The 14,526-nt window shown below is 35.2% G+C and overlaps 1 protein-coding gene across 1 annotated transcript; it reads right to left on the bottom strand.

Moving 5' to 3' along the window:
- Positions 1-4,899: 4,899 nt before the first annotated feature.
- LOC144449128 (transcriptional adapter 2-alpha-like) lies at positions 4,900-14,525 on the bottom strand. Its single transcript, XM_078139589.1, has 16 exons — positions 14,494-14,525; positions 13,731-13,843; positions 13,289-13,348; positions 12,444-12,535; positions 12,174-12,271; positions 11,885-11,935; positions 10,955-11,043; positions 10,591-10,663; positions 9,449-9,512; positions 8,455-8,498; positions 8,024-8,134; positions 7,251-7,322; positions 6,649-6,781; positions 5,875-5,918; positions 5,515-5,588; positions 4,900-5,364 (listed from the first exon to the last, which is right to left on the bottom strand). The coding sequence occupies exons 1-16, from the start codon at positions 14,498-14,500 to the stop codon at positions 5,182-5,184; spliced, it is 1,308 nt and encodes a 435-aa protein (XP_077995715.1). The 5' UTR covers positions 14,501-14,525; the 3' UTR covers positions 4,900-5,181.
- Position 14,526: the final 1 nt, after the last annotated feature.

Raw genomic sequence — 14,526 nt, 5'->3', positions numbered from 1 at the left:
TCAGACATTATTGTATTCACAGGCACATCGTCCAGGTAGAGCAACAGAAAAATGTAGTAGTGACTTGGTTAGTAACGTCTCATAATATGCGTGATCTAAGGTTCACTGTTTCCCTTGTCCATGACACACAGCCAACATACTGACCATGTGCTGTGTTTGGTACCTGCCACGTGTCAAACAGACCATACTTTTAGATTTTGATATAGAACTCAAAGCTTGAAGCCACACACAGTGAGAAGAAACACTTGTTGTGTATTGTAACAACAAACAGGATAAACACCTCCATTGTAAATATTGTACTCCACTTATAGTTCAACAAGGGAACATTATGTCAGTCATAGTTACTGTACATACCAACTATACACATGCTAAGAGAACAGCTCTGTCATGCACTCACATACACAGTGTGTACACAGTGACTGCATACACATGTACACATATGCATAATTACATGCAGGCAGGCATGCATGCATGCATGCATGCATGCATACATACATACATACATACATACATACATACATACATACATACATACATACATACATACATACATACATACATACATACATACATACATACATACATAAATACATACATACATATCTACATACACATGCACATTCATTCATTCACACACACCTACACAACGGTACTAAACATTCCATACTCTCAAGAAACTTTTAAATCCAGGGTACTAGCTCAGGATGACTCAGTCTACAGGGATATTGTAAATAACAGGATTTCAGGACTACAAAGTACAATGTAGTTTCAAATTTTAGAACTTCACAGTCGACTGAAAATAGTAAGTAAATATGGATGCATTAATCTGCATAGCATTGACTAGTGAGAGATTCTTGTGAAGAATTGACGTATGTATATTGAATATACATGTACCTCTAGTAACTCTCTGCCTACTAGGTTGGAATTTGCAGTTGATTTGTTATTGTCGTTTTAATTAAATACTACTATGGAAATCAAGCTATCGGCAAACTAACTAAACTTGTTGCATGTGGTAGATCACAGAAGGTGGGGAATAGTGCCTTGGTTATATGGATGTCATCACCATGTAAACAATGAATGAGATTGAACGTGCTACCACTTGAGAAAAACTTGCTATCAGAGACACCACCCTACTGTGCGTGTAGTTTACATCAACATTCATTAAATAGCTTATATCAGTGTTGCAACAATTCTTTTAAATTTGTTACTGCATAGTTTCTATATCGCCGTTTGCATGTACATGTACCTAAGGCTCTGAAAAGCACCTTTAAGAAGCCGTATATCCCATCAGCCATTTTAAACATGACCATGTCAAAATCACTCACAGGGGCAGGGCTCCCACCTCTTCCAGTGGAAATCGTTAGCCAGTTACTGGGACGGTTGGTTGCAGTTGTAGTGTGCTTATTCTCTGGAAGATTGTTTGTTTGATTCACTCATTTGTCTTGTCTATCGCCTGATGCCAAAAGGCAAGTTTCTATGTTTTAGTGGACAATATAAGTACATTGTATCTTGGTTGGCGCATTGCTTGATTTCCATAGTCGTGCCAGTTTTGGTTTCCCAATTTTTGGTGGAAATGTAATCTACTGTGTATTTTTCCCATGATGCACCATTCAGGGATGTAATACATAACTATTGACCGAAACATGAAACTTGCTTATAGTTTTCACCAAGTGCAGGGATACAGTGGATTGTTGTTGACTACATTACATTTGCTTGCAGTTTCCCCAAGAAATAGTATTCAGGGATATAAGTAATGATTGACTGCCAAATGCACGTTTGCATATAGTTTTCCCATGATGCAGCTTTCAGGGATGTAATGAAATATTATTGACTCTAATGAATTTTTGTGTACAGTTTGCCCATCAGTCAGGGATGTAATAAATATTACCTGCAACATCAACTTTTCTGTATACCTGTCCTATGGTGCAGCATTCAGGGATGTAATACATAATTATTGACTGCAGCATCCAATGTTGTGTAATTGTCCCATGATGCAACATTCAGGGATATAATTAATAATTATTGACCAACATCCTTTCTTGTGTACTGGTATAGTTTCCCATGATGCATCATTCAGGGATGTAATAATTATTGATTGGCATCATCTATGTATTAATTGGTAGATCAACATGACTAATTCATTATTGACCGACATGAAAAGGATGTTAGAAGTGTAACCATGGCAATGTTCATTGACTGTCAGAACTGTTACCCTGGCAACAGTAATTGATCACCGCAGTCCACTAGCAAGGGAAGTACAGCTGAAGAAATTACATGTAAGCTGTGCAGGGAACAGAAGTCAGAACGGATACAGTTGTTGCATGCATCTGTCTCTTGTAGAGAGTGATGTACTAACTGACTACAATGAAAGACAGCACATGTCTTTGTCATAAATGTAACAGACAAAACAAATACATGCATCATGTTACAACCCATAACACCAAAGTAATACGTTTTCTGTATGTACCACAATCATTTATATCTTCCATATCAAGTACAACCCATAACACCACGTTTTCTGTATGTACCACAATTGTTTATAACTTCCATATAAGTACAACCCATAACACCAAAGTAATGCATTTTCTGTATGTACCACAATCATTTATAGCTTCCATACAACCTATAACACTAAAGTAAAGCATTTTCTGTTATCACAATTGTTTATAACTTCCATATCAAGTACAACCCATAACACCAAAGTAATGCATTTTCTTATATACCACAATCATTTATATCTTCCATACGACCCATTACACTAAAGTAAAGCATTTTCTCAATGTACCACAATCGTTTATATCTTCCATACTACATGTATTACCCTGGTAGTTAAGCCTTTGGTTTCCTAAGATAGACACAAACTAAAACTATTGTGGCAACATGTTGATACAACAGTGATAAGCTATTGAATGAATTAGGGCAGCTCTCTGAAAGCTAGTTCTATCTCAGACCACTAACGAATTTAGTGGTCTGAGGTTCCATTAACTTGCAGTGTACTGTTTTAGGATTTCCAATGTTTACACTATGTTGATCACAGGGTGATTAGAATCACAAAACAGAGGAACCGCTATCACTCACTTGTGTAATCTACCACATTGAAGAACAATAGATTTAGCTTGCGTCTATCATAGTAAACTGAGGCTGCATTACCAGAGTCGTTTGATTATACACAATGTGAAGACTATACATGCAGACACATGCAACAATAGTATGACATGCTGCAATAGTATGAGAATGAATATACAAATGTACTAATAAATCCACTCTCAAGAGACAGACACAAGCAATAATTGCATCCGTTCTGACCATTGTTCCATACACAGTGTACTTTCTTCTGCAGTACCACAGTCTTTCAAGTGCCAAATTCCAGCCTCTTTTGTAAATGTTTATTTCTGGCTTTGTAAATAAAAGTGACATTTTAAGCATTTTATAACCTTGTTGTAGATTTCTGTTGCTAAGCAACATGGGAATTACAATATCAATTAAAACTTGACAAATTAGTTTACCAAGCAGCATGTCAGGGACATTCTAGTTAACTTTAAAATTTGTGAAATCATGTTAAGTGTGGATATGTGTTTAATTAATAATAACCACAGAAATTCATTTGGTGTGCATTTTACAAAGTTTGACATTTCATCTCTGTGATAGTTTAGCCTAGAGACTTGTTATTGGCTTGTGCTACTACATGAACACCAAGCTGTATGGGTTTGTCAGCACTACATGTAGATGCCACGCTGAGAATAACTTAGAAATGAATGAATAATGTTACCACAGTTTGCCAAACAGTATGAACATTTGAAAGCCACACGTTTTTTTTATGAGAGAGACAACATTAGAAGTAATTGGATATGAGATCCTTATCAATACTGACCAGTCATCCCCACTGAGTGACACAATAGCAGCAGCACACATACAGTCTGGTACTAAAACATACACAAAGCAACTGAAGTTTTGATGAAGCCACACAACTTTACTCAACATCTACATCTGTGCTTATCTTAGTACCTGCAGGGTTCTCCACGATTTTGTAAAATAAAGGGGCACCCTAATTTGCATATTTATTTGCATATCATTAGCATATGTCCTGACTGTGTGCGTGTGTGTGTGTGTGTGTGTGTGCTGCTATTGTGTCACTCAGTGGAGATGATGTTTTGGTGTTGATGTAGGTTTGCAAGCCGATAACAAGTTGCTGGGCTAGGTGGTTATAGCTGTTGTCTTTTCAATGTTAGAATAGTTCAGTTCTATTGAGATTATTTGGATATTGTTACCATGTATATGTTGGGAGTATCAACAGAAACTGTCTTCATTATAGCCTATCACGAAACACCTGTGATTTGATTTCATGGAGTTGAGTTATTGTTGGCCAGATTATAAAACACCAATGTTTGAATCCCATACTATTGGATCTATGGTGCCATGAGGATTAAAAAATGATCATTTGTTCAGAACCAACTTCTAGAGCTCTGCCAGACTTTGTATCACACCCAATTTTTAACCCATATCCAAGTGTCCATGGCGTGTCAAACTGTAGAGGGCACTCTGTTTGAATTAGAAGTCTTGCCTGTTTTGGCCCATAGTAAGTTATCAACTCCTGTTTATCAGATCACATAGGTGTCCATGGAATGTCAAACTGACGTAGAGGGCGCTCTGTTGGAATCAGAAGGCTTGCCCATTTTGACCCATAGTAAGTTATCACTTAGGTTCTGATATACAGTGACACAAAGAAGGTAGCTATGCCAAAACTCCAGACATCACTACACTAGTCAAAACAAGAGTTTGTCAATATTGATGTTGTGTTCAACTTCATATTGCTCCAGTCACCAACAATATTCATTCAATGTAAGACTAGTAATTTGAACCATAAGAAATGTGTTATCAACTTTTTTTATTCACATGAAAATTACAAAGAAATAAATACTAATTTTTTTTTGTATTGAAAGTAGTCATATTTCTGACTTAACTATCCCTCAACACTGCTAAGAGGTTTTGTCTTGATAAACATTCAGAAATGAACAACAAAATTAGAAATGCCTCGTGAAAAAAATTGGAACTCCAGATTTCAGCTTTCTGTGTCCGATGCCTGCCTGTGAGGGCGCTATTCAATGTGTTGGACATTCTGAAATGTTCAATCTGTCTCACAATGACATATAAACATGTATTGAACAATAACTAGTAGGTGATCTATTTGTTAATGGCCCCTTGTTTTACGAGAAAGTCGTACAACTTCCTAGTTTTATTGACATCAATCTTGATCAAATTCCTGGCTTGTTTGAGTCTCAGGAAACCCTGCTTTGTAAACTCTGACATCAGAATCCTTTTGTACTCAAAGTAAGCCTCTGGTATTATCCTAACATGGGCACACATCTGAAATTTTAAAAAAAAAATTCAAAGTTTCTTGCAACTATTGAGTTACAAACACAGCCATAATCTATATTATATAGAAAGGTTAACTTGAATTACGTTCTATCTCCAAACACAAAAGTTGTATGATATTGTACTGAAGTAAAATCTTACCTCTCTTTCTGCATCATTAAGCTTCTCATACATTGGAAAATTGTGCAGATCCAAAGGAGGGGCACTTCTCCTTCCTGTGGTAGAATGCAATCAGACATGTATCAGTGACCTCTAGAGTTCAATAGCAATATTCTTTTGTTTTTCAAAGCAGTGAACAGAACATTACATTTTTGTCCTTTCACAATAATAAATATTCAAGATTTGATACTGAGCTCTCGAAAAGGACATACCAACTACATTGTATTGGTCAGATTCTCTAAAACATGGGTGTTTCATTTCTGATGATCTTTCCATCTATGGATGTGAATCTGGTATTTTATCATAATTTGATGGCATATTGTAAACATTACTAGAACTTACCTATGGTTGGAAATACAGATGGAAGCTGCATCTGACCAGTTTCTCTGTACATACAAAAAATAAGAGCTATCATGAATACATAATTATCTTTCTTTTCTATACTGGACTATCTAGGTAGTTCTGTATGGACAGAAGGAAGGGATGAAAGTGTGACAATCAGTGTGCTAAACCACTGATGCACAGTAGTATCTTGTGACCCATCAAAATGTGGTATTCCTCTCAATCTTTCTGACTACATGTATGTGGTGACTAACAAGGAATCACATTTTTATTAATTTGACTAACAACAAGGTGTGATGTCTTTCAATAGAAAGGCACACCAGTGGAGATGTTCATGATAGATCTACATGAGATGACAGACAGACACACACACAGACAGACAGACAGACACAGACAGACAGACACAGACAGACAGACAGACAGACAGGATGAAAGTGGAGATCTGCATGATAGAGCTACATGAGATGACTTAAAGACTGACAGACAGGATGAAAGATTCAAGGTCTACATGATAGAGCTACAAGAGAAATGATACAAAGAGGCAGACATACACACTGTCACAGGTGAAAGAGTTGAGATCTGTATTAAATTAAAGATAAATCTTAAACAGATGGTTTACAGATACAAAACAATGGACACAGGATGAAATAGTATAGATCTGTAAAATAAATCTACAACAGATGATTTACAGACACAAAACAACCAAACATCAGACACAGAATGACATAGTAGACATATCTGCTTGACAGATTTACAGGCCTTGACATGACTTACAATAAAGCTTGTCTCTGTAACCACTGCTGGCAGGCATTTTGATCTTCCACATAACCCAAGACATCTGTTAACATGTTGCGTCTGGTCTTTTGTTCCTCTCTCCTAGATTTCAGTTTCTCAAACAGTCTTGCACCTTGTCAAAAAACAAGAAATTTGATCAATTGCTCTTCAAGATTCAACACAGGTGTGCACTATTTGGATTTGATTCACAATGTAGAATAAAAACAAAGAAACGCTTACTTAGTATAATTCCTGTAAGTTTCCTACAGAGTTTCTATGAGTTTTTCATTCATTTTCCATGAGTAAATTATAGTACATTACACCCAAAAATTTGTAAGATATATTCTTTGGCTAAATATTTCATTTCGCATGACTTTCCATAAAAAAATTTAATTTCTTCAAAGTCTTTCCTGTATTTGTTTGAAATTCCAGGATTACAAAGAGCTTTCCTGGAGCAAACAAATCCTGAATAAATTTTGAGACCTTCAGTAAAGGTGTAACAGAGAGGTCAAGGATCGAAGGTTATATACATATTCTTGGACTCTAGGGGGCACTGTTTATTGTGGTGAATTTAACTACACAAGCAAGTAGAGTGTTCTTACCTCTGAAAGATGTAATACCATTCTCGGTAAATTCTTTCAAACGTTTGATTTCTTTTTGGAGATCATATTCATCTGAAAACAAACACAAAATGTATCAAGAAACACTTCACTGATAGCATTTTAATGTTTTCAGACAAGAGAATTGAATTTGCATAACATGACCAGTTGTCACTACAGTTGAAACAATCTTATTCATAATCTAAAGCCAAAATGAAAAATATGGCGCAATTTGTATTTTTTCTGCACATGAAACTATAAATGTTACAGAGAACCCCAACATAAAATCCTGGGAACTCATGCAGGTTTTTTTTTTCAAAATGGGATAAATTCACCTGTGTTTTCAACTACTATATCCAAGTAAACGTTTGTCCCAAACACAAACATAAAAATTATTACCTGAAATTTCCACCTGCATATTTCAGTCGCTGTCAACAGATTAACCCACTATTCATGCAAGTTTTATCAATGTACCACACTCACTATGACAGTGGATACTGTGACCCTGATTATAACACAGGATATGGTCTCCATGTATACTTCTACGTAACACTTGGTTGTACATTTGCCAAGCTGAGAAACACACTCGCAGTAATTTTATGAAACCATCAAACATTTCTCATTTGCCTATGGTGTGCTTTAACCATTCAGTGCTACTGAACTGAACATTGTTCTGGAAATCGGTGCTATTGAATTTGATTGACTGACTGACTGATTGATTGATTGATTGATTGATTGATTGATTGATTGATTGACTGATTCTCATGTGTACTTACATATAAAACCTTCTATCATCTTATCATGTGTTTCTGGGGGTTGTAGTCTCATGAATGGTCTCATCTTCTCAAACAGAGTCCTAATATACTTGCTATGTTTTCTCTCCAACACTGTAACGATATATTTACAAATTTTAATAGATCTCATTATCATAAAACTTCTGATATCAGCAACTCTCCATCAATTATACCCATTATTTAGCTTCAAGACAATAAATCCAACCAAGTAACCATTTCAACATAAGTTTCATACATTGCTTGAAACAATTCAATACATTTGAAGGCAAACACCTCCTGGCATTCCAGGAAGGATTGACTTGAGATGAACAATGATAAACTATGTACATTTTTGTATAGCAAATCTCTCAAACAGGGAATGGAAATATCCCCACCTGACGATAAACACTTAGATATACAGAATACAGACTTACTTTGTTGTTTCCATAGATTGATCAAACCATAGTTCTTTAATATCCTGGAAAACAGAACAAAATGAAATTCACAATTTTACGACAAAACTACCAATTACAATAGTGAGTTGAACAAGGTAGAAAGTGAGATGGTTTGAATTTTGAAACACTACAAAGTCATGTAAATAGGTGTTGAAGTATTCTGGTCATTCAGACTGGTGAAAAACCCGTGAAAAAACACCCAGTGTGTTGTGTTTGCTTGTGGTAAGCAGGAATGAGACAAGTTTCCTGTAAAGACATATTTAGTGTCAGTGACTTATCAAAGCATAAACAGCACAGAAGCCAGTATTCCATAACTCTGTTCACTGATAGAAGGATGCATGGTATAAAAATCAAGTGCAAATGTTACATGATAACTTCCACAGATATAAACAAACTGATAAATCGTCACCTGAACCTACATCTGAGGCACCCCCTGTTGTTCTTGTATCAGTTGTATTATTTTTACATAATCTTGTCTTTGTATGAAGACTTTCCTTAGCTCACTTCATTCAAGCAAACGCAATGGTGTTTTTTTGCAGGTTGTACTTTATTCTACAGCTGTGCTTTTGATCCGGGGTAATATAAACCATGCCAAAAACACTATCCTTTTTAGTCTATTACTATGTTCACATTGGTTTTTTTACCTCCGGATGTAATAGGTGCAAATGATTAGTAAACAGAGGGGATTAGCTTCATGTGATTAGCTTCATACAGGAAACTGGACACGAAATTCCCTCCGGAGTAAACACCCTGGCCAAGTTACATATCAAAGTTATCCCCTGGAAACACAATCCACAGTGGATAACAAATACACACTGTGCAACTACTGTACATTATTCTGGGCTTATATCAACAGGCAGGAATGGTATTATAAGTTAATACACTAGCACATGATGTAATCACGCTGATATATATATGTAGCAAATATTGGTGTAATTAACACAAAATAAACAATATTTTTTGACATACTCACTTTTTTCTTCTATGTCTTTCTCTAACTCTGGCATAAAATATCTGAACAGCTCCTGTTTTCAGAGCTAAAAGTGTGAAAGATAAATACAATCATAGGCTAGTCCACATAATTGTTTTTATGAGTACAAATAGTATTTTATGTATGTATGTTTGTCTGTCTCTTTCAGTCTCTCATGTTAAGTAGATATCAGTGTTTTTTTAGTGATAATAGTATCCTTCAACAGGGACTTGGAAAGGAAAACTTTACAGCTACAAAACCACTGATGTATAGATATCATAACACAAGCTGACACACACTAAATTGTGTTTGCCATGACTCACCAATATGGGCACAATTGAATATAACAGTAAAGTATTTTGTAATGGACAGTACAATATAATTACTTTGCAACAGTAAATTAGAAACGAATGCGACGTTTCAAAACGTCTTCTACGGACCTTGATCATGCAATGATTTGATAATTCAACGTTAATGTTTCTCTCTGAACTGGCAGAATAATATGTCTGTAAATGGATGGTAGTTGGTATCCTTGGTCCATGTTCATGATATTTTTGTATTGAAGTAGACTTCATTGGGTACTTAACAAAGACATTATCACAGCAACAGTAATGCCAAAACATTATTAAGCCTCACACTGGTGTTCAAATATATTCATTATGACTCAACAATAAAAGTAAAGTTTGGACATGCCCGTTTTCTGTGTCTTTGTCAATTCAGTTGTCTGTGTGTTCAAATGCATGACAGTGCCAAATACCAAATAACTAACCTTGTAATAATGCATGACAGTGAATGACAAAATACCAAATAACTAACCTTGTAATAATGCATGACAGTGAATGACAAAATACCAAATAGCTAACCTTGTAATAATGCATGACAGTGAATGACAAAATACCAAATAGCTAACCTTGTAATAATGCATGACAGTGAATGACAAAATACCAAATAGCTAACCTTGTAATAATGCATGACAGTGAATGACAAAATACCAAATAGCTAACCTTGTAATAATGCATGACAGTGAATGACAAAATACCAAATAGCTAACCTTGTAATAATGCATGACAGTGAATGACAAAATACCAAATAGCTAACCTTGTAATAATGCATGACAGTGAATGACAAAATACCAAATAACTAACCTTGTAATAATGCATCATCATCGTCAGCAAAGTACAAATCTTTCACATCCCACTCTGCATAGTTATCAAATTCCTGTAAAATACCAAAACGGGGATAACAAGTTTATGATCAATTATCAGTGTTTGCAGTAAGTAATGCAAAATTCTATGTATAATAGTAATACACAATGAAAACTGATTTCACATACATTGGTGAAGCCATATGTGACATATTGTGTCATCACAGTGTGTCATAAATTCCTCCAGGTTTACTTTCAATAAGTTCAAAATATGATGCAATTATCACTACTTAATTCATCAAATTACCTATCTCATTAAAATATCCCCTCCTCATATGTATCCTGTCATTTCATTGGCTACTTACCTCATTAAAATCTCCCCTTGCACACATGTATCCTGCCATTTCATTGGCTTTCTGAGAGTCTTTAGCAGGCCTGGGTGGATCATCTGACACTGTCAAATCAACATTAAAAAGTAATATTTATCACATTTAACAATTGTGTATTCCAAAGCTTGTCTGTGTGCTGACTTATTAATATATTTTAATCCTTTTAAATGTTATTAATAATAGTAAAATTGATCAATTCAAATATTTTTATTTGCATAAATAATTATGCTGAAGTAAAGTAATTGAGAAATTTGAAGTTGTAAAGTAACTGACTTCAACTGAATCTTTTGTGTTGATGTTCATTAAAGTGGTGTATTATGATTCACAATCATTGGCATGGTTAGTGATGCACCTGAAAACTGTGTTTGACTGGATTGAAAGAAATTGTTTATGGCAGTATGATCTGCTTCTGTTTCTGTTTGATACTGTGCAAAACACCTAACGGTTTTCACACACAGGTCAGTGTGGTACTGGAGTGATGTAATGAGTTTACAATATTTGATGTGCTCTAGTTTGCACTTTGCAGTTCTTGTAAGTTTAGTTGAAGAAGTGCTTTGAAAGAGTTGATGTCCTTGGTTGCACGAACAGTTAGGTTGAGAGTAGTCGGTTCCATTCACAGATTGATCTGGGATAAAGTGAATATTGATAACATGTTTTGTTGAAAGATGTTTCACTCAGGATATGTGGACCCATGCTTTGCCTTGTAGTTCTCATTAAGTGTACTGGTTTATAAGTTGCATATTTGAAGGTGTGATTCCATGGATTTCTTTGAAGAGTGTAACTACATGGAGTATGGTTCTGTGATGTTCTAGTGGTTCTCATTGTAGGTTATGTAGCATATATGTGATCACTAACTGTTGTAACATTGTCTTTCCCTGCTCCGATAATTTAAAATTGAAAACTTACATTTGCAAAGGATCGGCTTCTCTTTGGCTACCATTTCATGTTTTGGGTAAACTGCAATAGAAAAAACATCCACAAATATGAAAAAATTTAAATAATGGCAATTGGAGACATGGTCATTACAGACACAACTGACAAATATAAGTTGTGTATTTCTGTTAGCAGGTAAACTTATTATAAAGAAAAATCACATGACCAGATTTCAACCAATGAATGACTTAGTAGGGGAAGTTTGGGGAAAAAAGATACACTTCATGTCACATGACCAGATATCAACCAATGACTGACTTACTTGGTAGTGGAGGTTTAGGATTTCTGATGTAAACATTTTGATAATGTTGTTCACATTCCTCTCTAGATTTGCTCTGTACTTGATTGGCAACATCACCCCTGAAATGATATCACAGATATTCTCTTTAAGTTAATAAAACACTTAATTTAACAACAAAATACTGAAATAAAGTAGAATAAACTCTTTATGATTGATGCAGGGTTGAGGTTTTTATTACTGAGCTAGCATATATATGACATATGAAATAATACAAAAATGTACTTGTCTCACCAGTTTCCTAGGCCACAATCACTGACAGCATCTAGTAACGCCATTTCTTCCTTAGCAGTCCAACCTGCCTCAAACACACTAAAATCATTGGTCTAAATATCAAAAAGACACAAGAATATAACATTGTTGTAATCTGTATTTTTCAAGATCTAATTGAATATACTGATACCAAAGCTAACTTCTTTTAACAATTTCAATTCATCTACATTTCATTCTTGCAAACCATAGCTCATGTTTCTTCTCTGACACTGAAATAATAGTGTGTTTTGGATAGTGCCATACTGTGGTTAATGATGATACGACATTTGTGAGACTACGATTGTAACCCGTAACAGTGCAGTTTGACTATATTAACTTACTTGAGGGACTAAACCTTGAAAACTTGTCAGTATGACTTTGTATCGCACAAAATTTGTTATGTATCCCAAAAGAGTCTTGTTCAATCCATCACAGTGGCACAATTAGTAGGATCAAAATATAACTATCATTTGAATGTTCAATTAAAAAAGATAAAAAATGTGTAAAAAAAAACGTGTTATTGTATGTACAATAACAATCATTTTACACAGTTATTAATCTTTTGCAATTTACTGAGTTACAACCAAGGACTTGGCATATGTTGTATCACATTGATTGTTTCAAGTAGGAAGCAATAATAAAATTATTTAATAAATTAAAAAATAAAAAAATAAAATACCCAATCCTCATCCATATGACCACTGGTTAAAAGTGAATAAAAATTCATAAATAAATACAGTTTGTCATCTATATGGCCACTTTAATGGTGTTTGAACTGTGTAAGACTAGAATTATTATCATAAAAGAGTAGACGTTTTTAGACTTACAATGATTTCATAGCTGTGATCACTTTCATGTCCATCACCTTCCCAACCACGTGAAAAACACTGAAAAATATAAAGAACGAAACAGTTTGGGACTGTAGAGTGGTACATTTACAAGTACATAGCATTATCATATATTGCTAGTAAACTGAAATGTTGAATTTACACAATAATGGGAAAGAGTACCATGTGCTCTCAGTTAATTTTTGTAGTTGTAGATTGAACAGTAAGATATTGTATTTGCTCTTGTTCATCTTTTTACTTTACTATACCCTGAAGGAGCCCAGAGACTGGCTATCTGGCTTGACAATGTCAAGAAAGACACGAAGGCAGCCAAGTCTAATCTCTGAGATACCACAGAAGGTACATAGTGGTGCACTTATGTTCAGTTCAGATGTACTTTCAATCCAATTTTGGTACAAACATTGAGTGAAAATTAACTTACCTGGAGGCATAGATAAAAGTGTGGTGGTCCACACACATCACATCTTATAAATGGTTCCATCAGATAAGAAGAACAACCAGGACATGGTGGTCTATCATCAGGACTTGCCATCTCTTATTACAATGTAGAAAATACAGACGTTGTGAATGGGAAAAATGATGATAACTAATGTATAATTGTCCCCCCACAATGTATGTGTTAATGTGTGCAGAATGTGGGTACATGTTTGCAAAGTACACACACACACACACACACACACACACACACACACACACACACATTTATGCATACATACACACGCAAGCAAGCATACAAACAGACAGACAGACAGACAACTTTTTTTTTAATTTTAAATGAAAATAAACACACACATGTACACACACACACACACACACACACACAAACACACACACACACAAACAAACACACACACAAACAAACACACACAAACACACACACACACACACACACAAGGAGTACTTTTATTAATCTCTGTACAAACGTAGCCCCTCCACATGCCATGGGTTCACATTCACAAACAAGGTTTATGTCACGTTAGTCGCCACTGAGTGCATGCATGCATGTGAGGAACATGTTAGTACGTACGAGAAGGTCTTTAATTTATTTATTTATTTCCTGCAGACAATCGCCATATCGTTTTCGGTGCCGATTTTTGCACGGAGGAAGGACAATAAATTAAGCAGGGGGAATGCGTACAATAAAATACAAGTATTTCAGCGCAAAATGAAGTAAATATTCTTACCTGGCATTAACCGCCCGCCCAACAAATATTCAT

The sequence above is a fragment of the Glandiceps talaboti genome, chromosome 18 (genome assembly GCF_964340395.1).
Source record: "Glandiceps talaboti chromosome 18, keGlaTala1.1, whole genome shotgun sequence".
NCBI classification, from domain to species: domain Eukaryota; kingdom Metazoa; phylum Hemichordata; class Enteropneusta; family Spengelidae; genus Glandiceps; species Glandiceps talaboti.
This window is presented reverse-complemented; position numbering and strand designations above follow the sequence as displayed.